Below are 14,222 nucleotides of genomic sequence, written 5' to 3'. Positions count from 1 at the left end.
AGCTCTGCCTCTCTGGGCAGCAAAGTCCACGACTTTGAAAGTCGTGGATTTTTGCCCTGGTATTTAGGGGCTTTCTTAACAGCTTTCTGCCGCAGGAATGCAGCATTTTAGCTTGGCTTATAGTGCTGAAGTTAAATGTTGAATAACAAGTGGGATTTTAAGAGGCTTCTGTGTCTCTTTAATTGAGAAATTATACTTGGAGATGAAACTAGTTCCCTGAAAGTTTGTATTGTGAAACATTGTGTGAGTATTTATTTCATACAATATTTGTTTTTTCCCCAACCTAAGTCTTTTGGCTAAAACAGTACCGAAACATTTTCTTTTGCTGCAGCCAATTATATATACATTCAAGAAAACAAAACAGAAACAAAAAACAGATAGCAGGTGTGGACTAGCAAAGACCAGTATAAGGATAAAAAGTTTGAGACTTACCACTCCTAAAATGGCAAAAATAATGATATCTATAGTCACCAGTGTGGTTTGTCTCCAGTCATATACTGGCCTTGTTCCCTTCTTGTATCCATCCATCAAGTGATCTGAAAGTCTTCTAAGTGTCGGTTTGAGTTGGATTGAATCATTTGTTTCTTGGGCTCAAATGTAAAGAAAGTAAAATAATTTAGAGCAGAGATAATATTTGAGTGTCTGAACAGAGAGAATCATTTGGAAATGTCATTATTTTGTAGATGTGAAATGGTTTAACTACCTAAAGACCGCGTCACGCCGGTGGGCGGGACTGCAGCGACAGCCCCAGGACCGCCTAACGGCAATTGGCATCAAGTCCTGGGGCTGGTTTTTGCAGGAGATTGCGCGCTGCTGCGCATGCATCTCTGCTTGGTAGGAGAAGCTCTGCCTTCAGTCTCCCCGCGGCGATCGCCGGCTAATTAGTTTGTACAGCGCTGCGATCCACGGCAGATCCTGCGATCCTGCGTCTCCCCTGGGAGACAGGATAGTGACTGGCTGTCGTAGGCTGAAGCCTGTGGCATCTGATCACGCTGATTGGCTTGCTGTGGGAGGGAGGAAGGGGGGAACATATAAATTAGAAAAAAAGACACAAAATAAACAAACATCTGGGGGGGGGGGGCGATCAGCCTGTGGTCCTGAAGTGGTTAATTGTTAACCGCATTACAGGGAACCAAGCAACAGTGCCAGGAAAAGGATGAGCACTTAAAGTGTACCAGACATGATTAAATACAAAAAATTGATACCTACCCGGGGCTTCCTCCAGCCCCATAAAAACACATGTGAGTCCATCGCTGTCCTCCGGCGCTCTGCCGTTCACAGGCAATCAGACCCGGTAACTGGCTCAGTTGGATCCAATCTGGGTCACCTGCGCATGGGCGGACCTCCCGTGCATGCGCAGAAGACCAAGAATGACGCGATTGAAGCAATTATCGGAGCTGATCGTGGCTGAACGGCAGACTGTGGGAGGACGGCGAGGGACTCATGCATGTTTATGGGGCTGGAGTAAGCTCCAGGTAAGTATTGATTCTTTGTATTTAATGATTTCTGGTTTACTTTAAAGTGTACCCGCGGGGAACCTCAGGTCAAAAGTCAAATACTTATTTAACCCTCCTGGCGGTCTATTAAAAACCGCCAGGGGGCAGCGCAGCAGTTTTTTTCTTATTTTTTTTTTAAATCATGTAGCGAGCCTAGGGCTCGCTACATGATAGCCCCACCCTCTTCGATCGCCTCTGGTGATAAAGCCTGTCCGGAAATCCCGTTCTGAACGGGATTTCCATTAGGGCTTCCCCCGTCGCCCGATGGGTGGGATGACGTCACCGACGTCATCGACGTCGTGTCGTTAAAGGGAGTCCCGATACACCCCTCAGCGCTGCCTGGCACTGATTGGCCAGGCAGCGCATGGGGTCTGGGGGGGGGGGAGGGGTGCGGCGCGGCGGCCAGTGGCGATAATGGGTGTGCACACGCAGCTAGCAAAGTGCTAGCTGCATGTAGCAAAAAAAAAATTATGCAAATCGGCCCAGCAGGGCCTGAGAAATCCTCCTGCGCGGCTTACCCCGAACTAAGTTCGAGGTTACCGCCAGGAAGGTTAAAGAGACTTTAAATTTAAAAAACCTGATACTTACCTCGAGAGGGGGAAGCCTCTGGATCCTAATGAGGCTTCCACCATCCTCCTCAGCCAGCCCGCTCCAGTGCTAGCACCCCTGAACAATGAACAACAATAATAACAGTGGTTTGCAGGTGCAATCACACTAGCAGCTTTCCACTTAGGCTTTGGTGGAAATAGCTGAGCCCGATCGGGTCTTCTCTACTGCACAAGTGTGAGCTGTAGATAGGGCTCATTTATTTCTGCCAGAGCCCGAGCAGAAAGCTGCTACGCCAACAAGCGGACCGCTGGATCCCCTCTGCTGAGGAGGATGGGGGAAGCCTCTTTGGGATCCAGAGGCGTACTCTCCTGAGGTAAGTACCCCACAGGGACACTTTTTGCTACAGGGTCACTTTAAGAAAAGAGAAGCTTCTAGATCCTGTAGAGGCTTCCAGCAACATCCTCCAATACAACATTGCCAAGCATTTACTCCCCCAAAGGAATCAGACAAGTTTTTGTTGGATTTCTCTTGCCACTGTTTTCCTCTTCACAGTGGCTATGGGCCCCGATGCAAGTTTTACATTGGGGCCCCCAATGCACTCTATAAATAACAATTGATATGACGCACCAAAACCTGCCAATGGCAGCTACAGTGTCAGATGTGCAAGAAGGGGATGGGGAACAGCTTGTTAATGATCACTGCTATTCAAAGTATCTATAGAAGTGATTATTACCAGAACAGGACCAATAGAAAGCTAATACTGTGGTTGAGGGAAGGCCCCTCAGGGCCCCTCTGGCCCAAGGGCCCTGATGCAGTCACAACCTCTGCACCCCCTATTGCTACGCCCCTGCCTCTTCAAGCACAAGCACAGCCGTACTGCACATGCGCGAACATGGCCATGCCTGTGCGGTAAGTCAGAGTTGCTCGTGCATGAGTGTTTCCTTATTACTGCGCAGGCCCGGCCGTGCTCACATGGGAGCAGCAGAGTCCCACTCGTACTTGAAGAGGAGCATGATCGCGATGTGCAGGATGGTTCTGGGCAGCGGCGCAGGACCAAAGGATGGGAAGCCTCTGGAGCAGTCTTTCTTAGCCTTTTCCCCCTGGAGGAACCCTTTAAATAATTTTTGGACCTCAGGGAACCTCTGTATTAGCGGAGGGAATGGGGATTTTATTGGCAAGAGGAACAGTCCTTAAAAGAAGTGAGTGGCTAAAAAAACTTGTTTAGCCCCCATTTCATATTGCTTCATATTACAGTAACCTCTGGTACTATTTCTTATTATAGTTCCCACAATTATAGTTATCCCCTATAATCAGGCTCTTTATTATACTGCCTCACTAATATACTGGTATTTGTATTACTGTGCTGCTTATTGTAATGAGCCACAATTCAGCCCTTCTTTCTATAGAGGAACCAAGGAGGTAATTTTTCAGGCCACCAACTGAGGCCAGTCTCACCAGAGGGAGTACTAGGGGTGGAGGTGCCCAAAAATAGGTAATGTAATGAAAGAAAAATATGGTGGAGGGAGGGTGTCTTTACCACTCAAGATGGAAGAACCCAAACCACAGGGTTAATGTAAAAAGATTAAATTATTTATTCAGCACGATTAAAAGGACAAGGCGTTTCATGGGTCTCAGCCCGCTTCTTTAGGTCAATACAAGTGCCTTTAAAATATGGTCACAAGCATGGACGCCAGAAATCACCAGAGGGAGAACTACCAGAGACCCCTGCTATGTCTGTAAGGAACCCGAGGTTGAGAAAGCCAGGGGCATCCCTGTCTTTTGGCTGATGGTGTAATGGTTAAGGGCTCTGCCTCTGACACAGGAGACCAGGGTTCGAATCTCGGCTCTGCCTGTTCAGTAAACCAGCACTAATTCAGTAGGAGACCTTTGGCAAGTCTCCCTTACACTGCTACTGCCAATAGAGCGCGCCCTAGTGGCTGCTGCTCTGCTCTGGCGCTTTGAGTCCGCAAGGAGAAAAGCGCAATATAAATGTTATTTGTCTTGTCTTGTCTTGTCTTGTCTTTGTCTAAGTAACTGATTTTTGACTTGAGTTTCACTTCAGGTCCTTTAATGATGAACTACAAACGAAAAGTTATACAGAGTGAGGATTTTTTTTTCTTTTTTTGTTGTTCTCTTTTCTGTGTTCACAGTGGTTTCTACTGGCTGAAGTTGTTAGAATCACCTACACAAGAAATTACATTTCAGCTGTGAAGTATGGTGGAGACCCGCGGCGGATGGAAGCAGGTAAATATATGCGGCGGAAGCACTACAGACACTATCTTCTGAACCCCAATCACATGTAATAACATGTGATTTGAAGTCAGAAGAGGCTGTCAGAAGTGTATTGCTGCTGGTGGATGAAGAGAGGAAGCTGGTGATATGTCCAACTGTCTGGAACAGGTAGCGGTATTTACGTTCTATCCCGTCTGAAAACTTTGGCAGCTTTTTGTTAAAGTTCTGTTTGATTCCCTAGCCAGATCTAAACATTTTTGGAAAACTGAAAGTCAATGCAATGCTCCATTTCCAAGTTAGGGTACATTTGGGGGACAGGTGTCCCCTGCACTTTGCTGCAGAGAGCACAGTGAAATTGAGTCTCCTGCCCATGCCAGTAAGACAGAGATGAGACGACGGTGCATAGCTGTGCTGCTCCTTCATCTGTAATGAAAGATCCAGGGCACTTGACATAAGTTTTGAAGACATAGGCCCATATGCAATTAATTTTTTCACCTGAGTTATCTCCTAGGAGATAACTTTCATCTTCCCTGTAAACTAACTTTTCAGCATTTTACAACTGAAAAAGGACTCAAAAGTTGGTGAAAAAGTACTAACACATTTATTTTGAGTATTTTCTTGCTTGCTGGTGACTTAAAAGGCATTTTATGACAAGTTGTAAAAATATCACCTAGGTGAAAAGTCAGGAGAAAAATTGAATTGCATATGGCCCATAGATTTATGCTGTGAAGGAAGAAGAAGACCTACTGGGTGTGCTGCTTATCATCATGTCAGGTTCACCTTGTACCTCTGTAATTGCACTTTCTGCAGCCAAGTTCAAGGGACACCCCTCCTTCAAAACCCCATAACTTGGGAACTGAGCATCATACCAACTCAGTGTAACAGAAAGCCAGGACTTTCAGCTTTCCAAAAATGGTCAGATCTTCCTGGGGGAGCAAACAGATCTTTAACAGAAAGCTGCCAAACTTTCCAGATGGGATAATACATAAGTACCCAGGTAACTATAAAAAGCTCTTTGCACCGCTCTGCATGATCTCAGTAGGCAGCACAAGAAGTAACTATAAAAGTTCCCTATGCTGCTCTGCATAGCTCACATAGGGCTTGATTCACACAAGGGACCTAACTTAGTTAGCAATGGCAGCACGCCTAAAAGCCCCTTAGCATGCCTAAAGCTCTTTAGGGCGCGCAAAGTTTGTGCTGCCTGCAGCATGCAAAACGTCACACCGGGTGCGCCTAAAACTGCTTAGCACCCTAGTTAACACACCCAAAGCTTTTAGGCGTGCTAACACCCTTTTGTGAATCGAGCCCCTAGACTGTCAGGCTGGGGAAGGAATACTTCCCCAGTGGCAGTAAAAATTGTGACTTGCATCTGTTCTGGCATCTTATGCTTCACTTTGAGTTCACTATAAGGCACCTAGACAATTGAAGTGATTTTATTTGAGTTACTAATAGGTGTCTTAATCAAGACCTATATCTCAGAATTATCAAATCCAAGCAAGACCAGTGAAATAGTGGAACAGGTTCCCAAATCAAGCATCCCGATTAGGTCACTCCACATTTACATCTGTTTTGCAACAATTTAAATCATATTACACTGTTTCTGATAAATCTGTTCTTGAGCTTACTATTAATACTTGTTCATACTGTACACTTGTATCCAGAGAACTATGAATACCGATTGATGTTCAGAGTACACAAAGTGCTCAGCTCATGTAAAAGTGAGAGGTCAATAAGAGATAATAACAGCTTTTTCTCAGTCTCTCTCATAACAGAATTGCTCCTAAATTAACACTCAAACTATCCCTTCAAGTTAGTCTTTAGCCAGAAATAAGAGATAAGAGATAAGATAAGAGATAAAATAATTTAAAACCTTGCCAATAGGAAAACATCTGGAAATAAGTTGGAAACTAGAGTCTGACTAATCTGTGGTAAAATTGCTGTGCATGAGTAGTGCATGGCAATTTTACCAATACCTATGGCAGGGGCAGTGCGTGATACTTATGTTATGATTGCAATGCATGCATTAGGCCTCTTGCACACTGCACGCGATTCTGATTCAGATTCAGATTTCGCTTTTTAATCAGTTTTTACATTTGATTCAGATTCAGATTTGCAGTGTGCAGGGAGCAAACTGCAAATCAGAATCTGAATCGGATGTAAAAACTGATTAAAAAGCGGAATCGGAATCGGAATCGCGTGCAGTGGGCAAGAGGCCTTCTTCTGGTAATGTGCATTGCACTTAAAAGGTAATGCACTCTGTTTCCAGGTGCGTAACAATAGGGGATGCAGCCTCTGCACCCACAGGGGGGCCCGATCTCTAAGTGCTTCATGCTACTTCCTGGTTAAACAGGAAGTAACGTGAAGCGCTTAGAGATCTGAACCTCCGGTGGTGAATGGAGGTATGTGACGTGCCTGCCGCCTCTGCTGCCACTGATAATTGCAGGAGGGGGAGTGTTGAGAAGAGAGCCCGAGGTGAGGAGGGGTGTGGCCAAGCTCTACCCTCGTGCTGCAACCCCTCCTGCCCACCCACAATGGCCCTGAACGGGCACCAGGGGGGGGGCATCCAAATTCTTGCAGGGCGGCCTGGTGACTTCTAGTTACACCTGTGTCTGTTTCCCTGCCGTTAGTACTTCCCCATAGAGAAGACCGGAGCTGTGCGTGGAGGCTGCGCTGATCGCTGGAGCCAGGCTGGGTAATGTATAAGCGGACTGATCAGGGGATCGGGGGCAATCGGGGGGGGGGGATGTGTCGGCCACACCCTAGTGCTAGCTAACATCTAAAAAAGCCAGACAACCTAATAGTTTTATAGGGGCAACCTCTTGGGGACAGTAAAACAACGTGAGCGGCATGCCTGACACAGTGTCAGGCATACCACTAAGGAGGTTGTGGTTAAATCAGAAATAAAACTCCACTTCATCAAGAAATAAGCAAAGCCATCACTTCAGCTCCACACATTGCTAGGATGCTTGTACTCACAGCTATTTCACAAAGAGCCTAACAGGAACTGTCAGCAGCAGAGGTGCCGCCAGCATACAAGCAAAGGCACGCCTCCACTTTTGGCCTCACTTTTGAGGGGGGCTTTGCTTACCGCTGGTGGCCTGCCCTGTGCTGTGCGTGGCCCCCAGAACTTACTGTATATGCCCCCATTCCATCGCCGACTCCTTTCATGGTGCTCTCCTCGCTCTCTCCTGCCACTGGGCCTGGCTTCACGTCCTGTCACCATGGTTACCCACAACAACAACAACAACAGAGGTGTGAGCCGGAAGTAACCATGGCGGTAAGAGTGAAGCCGGGCCCGGCAACAGGAGGGAGAGGATATTGCAGTGAGAGGAGTTGGCGATGCCAAAGGGGGCATGTAAGTTTCTAGGTGTAGCCTATGCTGGGGCACCACCTAAACCAGACTACCTATTCTGAGGCACCACTTATACTTGGATACCTATACTGAGGCACCTACCATACCTGGCACCACCTATACCACAAAGTAGATGGGGTGTGTGAGCATCCTGGAGCAAAAGATACAAGAGAGAAAATGGGAGCCCAATGGTGCAGTATGTCAAAGTAACACAATTTTTGGAAAGAATTAAGCAAAAGGTCTACACACAAAGGTGGGTTGCTAGGGGCAACTGACCACTGGCAGCAGGTGGAGACAATGAACAAAGGACCTCGGCTCTCCTTGATAAAAAGAAGCACTAGGCTCGTGTAAAACCACCATGGCTAATGTTTATACCCCTTCAACGGGGGACGTTGAGGGGTAGATTTAGCACATAAAGGGGATAGGTGCCCTGGTTGTATAAAATATGCTAAAAACAACTAAAAAGGAACAAGTGAGGTGGCTTACCTCAGAGGCAAAATTATTAGATGAATAATTTTTAATAACAAAGCACAGGCAACGCATGGGCAGACTCAGACCCATGAAACGCGTTGCCTGTGCTTTGTTATTAAAAACTCTTTGTCTAAGAATTTTGTCTCTGAGGTAAGCCACTTGTTCCTTTTTAGTGGTTTTTAATGTATTTTATACAACCAGGGTGCCTCTTTATCCTCTATATGTACCACCTATACCAGACTACCTATACTGGAGCACCACCTATACTTGGCTACCTATACTGGGGCACCTATACCTGGATTGAACTGCAGTGCTAGGATAGGGAGGGGGGTTCATGACATGTAGGGGAGAAGGCTTCTTTCTGCTGCTGCTATTTGCTAGGCTGGGGGGGGGGGGGGGGCAGGTAGATCCCGTAGACTCTACAGGTTCTAAAGTAGCTCACAAATCAAAAAAAGTGTGGGCACCCCTGGTCTATTGTATTGTGCTGTCAGTCACCCCTGTTATCTGTAATCTTATGTATTGTACAGCACTGTGTAATATGTTGGTGCTATATATAAATCCAATAAATAATAATACCAGGCATAAGTAGTTGTGTAGCAGAGCAGCGTTCATCTCCCTCTCTGCTCTCCCGGAATCAGAGACCTGTTGCTCAGCTATCAAAAGTCAAGAATTATTTTACTGACGGCTTGTTTTACTAATTATTTTTTTTACTGATGGCCAGCACGGTACACACATACTCTACTGCCCACCTCTTGCTCCCCCCATACTTTTAGATCGTAAGCTCACAACGGCAGGGATCACTCACCTTTTTGTGTCTTGGAATTTGTTATACAGTTAATTTATTATGTTACTTTTGTCACTGTAATTATCAATTCTGTATTTTGTACCAATTCTGTATTTTGTATATTGGTGTATACCATTGTCCGTATTATTTTGTACCCTATGTTTGACATGCAGCCTCTCTTCTCTCCCGGGTCTACCGAAGTCCTGCAGCCCTTCTGCCCTTCTGCTTTTTCACCATCCAAGGCCATGACCTTTGTTGTCTTTCTAGAAATCCGGCCCTGACTGTCAGTTTGAGAATGCCAAAGTTGCAGCTAGCTACACAGTCAGGGTACGTGTGAAAATTAAAAAATACTAATAGTAATTGTTTGTGTTATGCACTCTACACAAAGAGGAACACAGAGGCATTGCTAGCCCTATTTTAGGGAGGCCCGTGCCCCAACATGTCCTGGGGTGCCCCCAATCTATTTCTGGGGGTGCCCCGCTGTCCCCCCCGGCTGCCCGCTGCCAGACAGCCAGCAATGTCAGACTTCGATCAGCGGGTGACCACTATGCGGGCGCTAGGACCTATCGGACACTGCACTGATATGCGGAAGTGACATCACTTCTGCATATACAGCGTGGTGCGCCCGGAGCCCACTCTAACTGGTCGGGTCACCTGCTGATCGAGGTCTGATGCTGCTGCTGGCTGTCAGGTGAGGGGGGGCGCCTGTCACTACCTAACGGTGGGTTTGGGCGCCTGTCACACTACCTAACTGGGAGTCCCTGTCACTACCTAACCTGGGTGGGGCAGCTGTCACTCACTACCTAACTGAACTGGGGGTCCCTGTCACTACCTAACCTGGGTGGGGGCACCTGTCACTCACTACCTAACTGGGGGTCCCCAGGAATTTAACCCCAAACACACAGCCAAAGCCTTAGAATCCAAGCTTGCTGCATGCAGAAACTTTGCCAAGGACCAGGCATCGTGCAAGTCTTGCGTCCCGGGAAGCATGAACAGCAGCAGCACAAGCTGCACACTAAACAGCGGAACAAAGTTCTCCCATCCCGGGCACACTACGTTCTTTGATAAGGGATTCAAGTAACGGGAGAAAAGGAGCAATGTCTTTTATTCTTGTATAACTAATCTGGGGGGAGCCTGTCACTCACTACCTAACTTGGGGGGCGCCTGTCACCACATACACTGGGAGGTCCCTGTCACTACCTGAACTGGGGGGCACCTGTCACTACATACACTGGGGGCTCCTGTCACTACATACACTGTGGGGCTCCTGTCACTACCTAAACTATCCAGGCCAGCCAGCCCAGCATCACTACCAGCCAACCAGCCCAGAATCACTGTCAAAAAGGCCACAGCATCACCACCAGTCAGGCCAGCATTTACTTCAACCAGCCAAGCACAGCCCAGCATTACAGCCAGCCAGGTCACAGCATCACCGCCAGTCAACCCAGCCACAGCATCGGTTTACAGCACCACCGCCAGCCAACCCGGCCAGCATCACTGCCAAGCCTTTCAGCCCACTCATCCCCAATCCAGCCAAAAACAGTATTGCCAGGCACAGCAGCCAGTAGAGGAGAATTCAGAAGCCAGGTGAGAGGTGTCTACCATATTCATTCTGCCTATTTATGTGAAATGCTGTCTATTTATGTGCCTCAGGACTGCTGAATTTGTCTTGTTGGGTGCCTCAAGATTGCTGAATTTGTCTTGTTGGGGGCCTCATGATTTGTTGGGGGCCTCAAGATTGCTGAATTTGTCTTGTTGGGGGCCTCATGATTTGTTGGGGGCCTAATGATTGCTGAATTTTCTTGTTGGGGGCCTCATGATGGCTGAATTTGTCATGTTGGGGTCCTCATGATTGCTGAATTTGTCTTGATAGGGGCCTCATGATTGCTGAATTTGTCTTGTTGGGGGTCACATGATTGCTAACTGCGAGACTATGGTAAAAGCTCAATCATCATCATATGAGACAATAGGATTAAACCTACTTTTTTAGCTTTTTAAAACAGAAAATAAAACTGGGAGGTTCTAAAAAAATGAATACATTTTTTCAGGAGTAGGATGGATGAAATTGTTTATCTTCACAGTTTATTTTCAACTTGGATTTTCCATAATGTTCATGTATGAGTTCAAACGTTTGTACAGTATTTAGTTTAAATTGCTGTTGCCACTTTGCGATAGATAAGTGACTTTTGGGTTGCAGTTTGGGCACTTGGCCTCCAAAAGGTTCGCCACCACTGTCCTAATCTAATGTCCCACCATTGCTAATTTTATGTAAATTTGTCTCCACCCGTGACCACACCCACATTCTGGTCCATGGCCACACCCATTTTTTGGTGCAGCGCTCTAAGCACAACGTAACCCTCATATTTTTCGGAGCGCTAGCTGCAGTGTGCTGATCTCTGCTGCCTACAGTATGTACAGAATAAGCTGTTCTCTAGTGCCTGCACTGTGTGCTGATCTACCTCCAGTGTGTACTGGGCCTTTACTGATTGTAAACCACCTGTATTGTATGCTGATCCCTGCTACTTTCAGTATGTACAGTATTAGCTGTAAAGCCTGGTAAACACATACAATTTTGATTAGCCAATTTTAGCTCTGTTCATCAAATTCATTGTCTGTTGGCTCGGGGGTGGTAAAATTGGTCAGTGATTGACCATTCAAAATTGTATGTGCGTATACATCTTTGATCTATGCCTCTGTGTGTGTTTGGGGGGGGGGGTGCCTTCCTGTCACTCACTAGGTGGTTTGTTGAAGTGTTGGTGTATCCGATCACTGGCGGACTTGGTGAAGGGACTTTGAGTATTTTACAGTACTACTCTATGACACTTTTTCTCTCTTTTTGAAGTGTTTGCTCCTGGTGGCCCTGGACAGAGCATATCAGTTGGATGGCACTAATTGAATTCTGCATCATCCTTATTTGGAATGTGAGCACAGGAGGCTGACGGCGCCCAGCGTGATGGCGTGGCATGCCTGCTTGATTGGAAGTCGCCAGATTACCCGACCACGGGACCACGGAAGAGGCCAGGAAGATGCTGAGGGACCTCGTGGGCTACGGGGGACTGGAGGAAGCCCCAGGTAAGTCCTGATTTAGATTTTTAAAAAACAGCTCAGGGTCCCTTAAAAAAAGATCTCCAGGATATTTCATTAAAGGATCACTATCCCAAAATGTACAGGTGCATAACTGCTGTACACATTGCGCATTTGTTCCGGAGTAAAACACACTATTAATTTCTTTTTTGAGAAGAGGAGAAACCCACACAACTATCAGCTGGGTGTGCTTAAAGATTAACCACTTAAGGACCGCAGCTGTTTTGAATGATCTGTGCTACGTGGGCTCTTCAGCCCCCAGCACAGATCAGGTGGCAGGCAGGGCAATCAGACCCCCCCCCCTTTTTTTTCCCACTAGGGGGATGTCCTGCTGGGGGGGTCTGATCGCCGCCGGCTTGTTGTGCCTTGCGGGGGGGCTTCTCAAAGCCCCCCTCCGCAGCGCTATTCCGCCCTCCCTCTCCTTCCCTCCATCCCCTCCTCACAATGGGCGGTACAGGACAGCGATCCATCCTGTACCACCTCACATAGGCTTCCAATCAGAGGCCGGGGATCGCCGATCTCCTTTACGGTGCTGCTGTGACAGCAGCGCCGTATGATGTAAACACCGGTAATTTCTTCCGATCCGATCGCAAGCTGTTCACAGAGCCCCCCACCGTGAACTGACAGGAAACAGCCGTTCGAACGAGCGGCCGTTTCCATGGAAATCCACGTGCGACCAGCCGCCGGTTGGCTGGTCGTTAAGCGGTTAAAGTGTACCAGAGATCACAATATCTAAAGAATTAATACTTGCCCGGGACTTCCTCCAGCCCCATAAGGACATGAGTCCCACACTGTCCTCCCGCGGTTTGCTGTTCAGCCCCAGTAACAAGCTCAGTCAGGTCCAGTCTGGGTCTTCTGCGCATGCGTGGACCCGGAGTGATGTGACTGAGCCAGTTACTGGGGCTGATCGAGGCTGAACAGCAGACCGCAGGATGGCGTGGGACTCACACTTGCTTATGGGGCTGGAGGAAGCCCCGGGTAAGTATCGATTCTATATATATTGCGATCTTTGGTTTACTTTAAGGTGCATACACACCTGTGATTAATGTCGCCCTTCGGCGATCAGGACCTGATCATCTTGGGCGACATCACTGGGCTGGGGTGCACAGCTGTTTAGCTGACGACATGCTGTGTTGCTATACGGGTGGGTGTGTGTGTGGGGGGGGGGAGGTGCAAGGGGGCAATTTTATTTATTTTAAGAACAGCTCAGGGTCCCTTTAAAGCAGTCTGAGATGCTACAAAAGAAGAAATAATTTTCATAATTTTGAATGCGTGATATTCTTTGTAAACCTAGCACACGTCGCCTGTACGGATTGTCCTTCTGGAACTACCTAGTGTTCTGTGTTGCCGACATGCAGTGAACTGGAATTTTCAGTGTTAAAATGTAACATTGAGATTGAACAAGTTTCAAATGAATGGAGAGCTTATAGAAGAATGTGATCAAAAGTTCACAGTTGAAACTCACAAAGAGTGAATTCCATTAACATAGTAAAAACTGAAGGTACAAAATATACTGTAAATGGCTTAAATACAATACTCTGCTTCTAATGCTTGCTACAAAACACTGCTAGCATTCCATACAGCACATGAAGGTTTCAATGGAAATTATATCTACAAAAGCTTAACAATTCACAAACACCTAGGATGTCACCATGTATTATTACATCAGCTATGGTAAATACTGCATTTCAGTTGCTCATGGCTGGAAGGACAGCCGAGTTTTGGTATTTCAGTATGTAGAACAAGCAATGTATTTAATTGTCAAGAGTTGTGTAAATCTCCTCTGTTGTGCCATACTTTAAAGGACAACTATAGTAAGAGGAATATGGAAGCTGACATATTTATTTATTTTTAAACAATATCAGTTGCCTAGCAACCCTGCTGATCTCTTTGGCTGCAGTAGTGTCTGAATAACACCAGAAACGTGTATGCAGCTAATCTTGTCAAATCTGAAAATGTCAAAAACACGTGATCTGCAAATGCTTGTTCAGGGTCTATGGCTAAAAGTATTAGAGGCAGATAATCATCAGGATAGCCAGGCAACTGGAATTGCTTAAAAGGAAATAAAATGGGAGCCTCGTTATCCCTCTCGCTTCAGTTGTCCTTTAAAGTGAACCTCCTGGCCGCAATAGCAGCATAGGGGGCGATATACAGGCTGGGAACGCGAACAATCACTCGCGTTCCCATGCCTGTCGGCCGGTGACGGCGAAACCGGAAGTCGTCGCCGGCGGGTCAAGAGGCATCGGAGCGGAGC

General features: G+C 46.9%; 1 protein-coding gene across 1 annotated transcript in view; it reads right to left on the bottom strand.

Annotated features, from left to right (window-relative positions):
• The window catches only part of LOC137522155 (5-hydroxytryptamine receptor 3A-like), a 62,780-nt gene that overhangs the window by 29,663 nt on the left and 18,895 nt on the right, over positions 1–14,222 (bottom strand). Inside the window, exons 4-6 of the mRNA XM_068242187.1 lie at positions 5,147–5,203; positions 893–1,004; positions 433–590 (exon numbers count right to left, since the gene is read on the bottom strand). Of these exons, the coding sequence (XP_068098288.1) occupies positions 433–590; positions 893–1,004; positions 5,147–5,203 (327 nt within the window). The remainder of the gene's footprint in view (positions 1–432; positions 591–892; positions 1,005–5,146; positions 5,204–14,222) is intronic.

Source organism: Hyperolius riggenbachi, chromosome 6 (genome assembly GCF_040937935.1).
Source record: "Hyperolius riggenbachi isolate aHypRig1 chromosome 6, aHypRig1.pri, whole genome shotgun sequence".
Lineage (NCBI taxonomy): Eukaryota > Metazoa > Chordata > Amphibia > Anura > Hyperoliidae > Hyperolius > Hyperolius riggenbachi.
The sequence above is the reverse complement of the archived record's forward strand: the minus strand, read 5'-3'. Positions and strand labels throughout refer to the sequence as shown.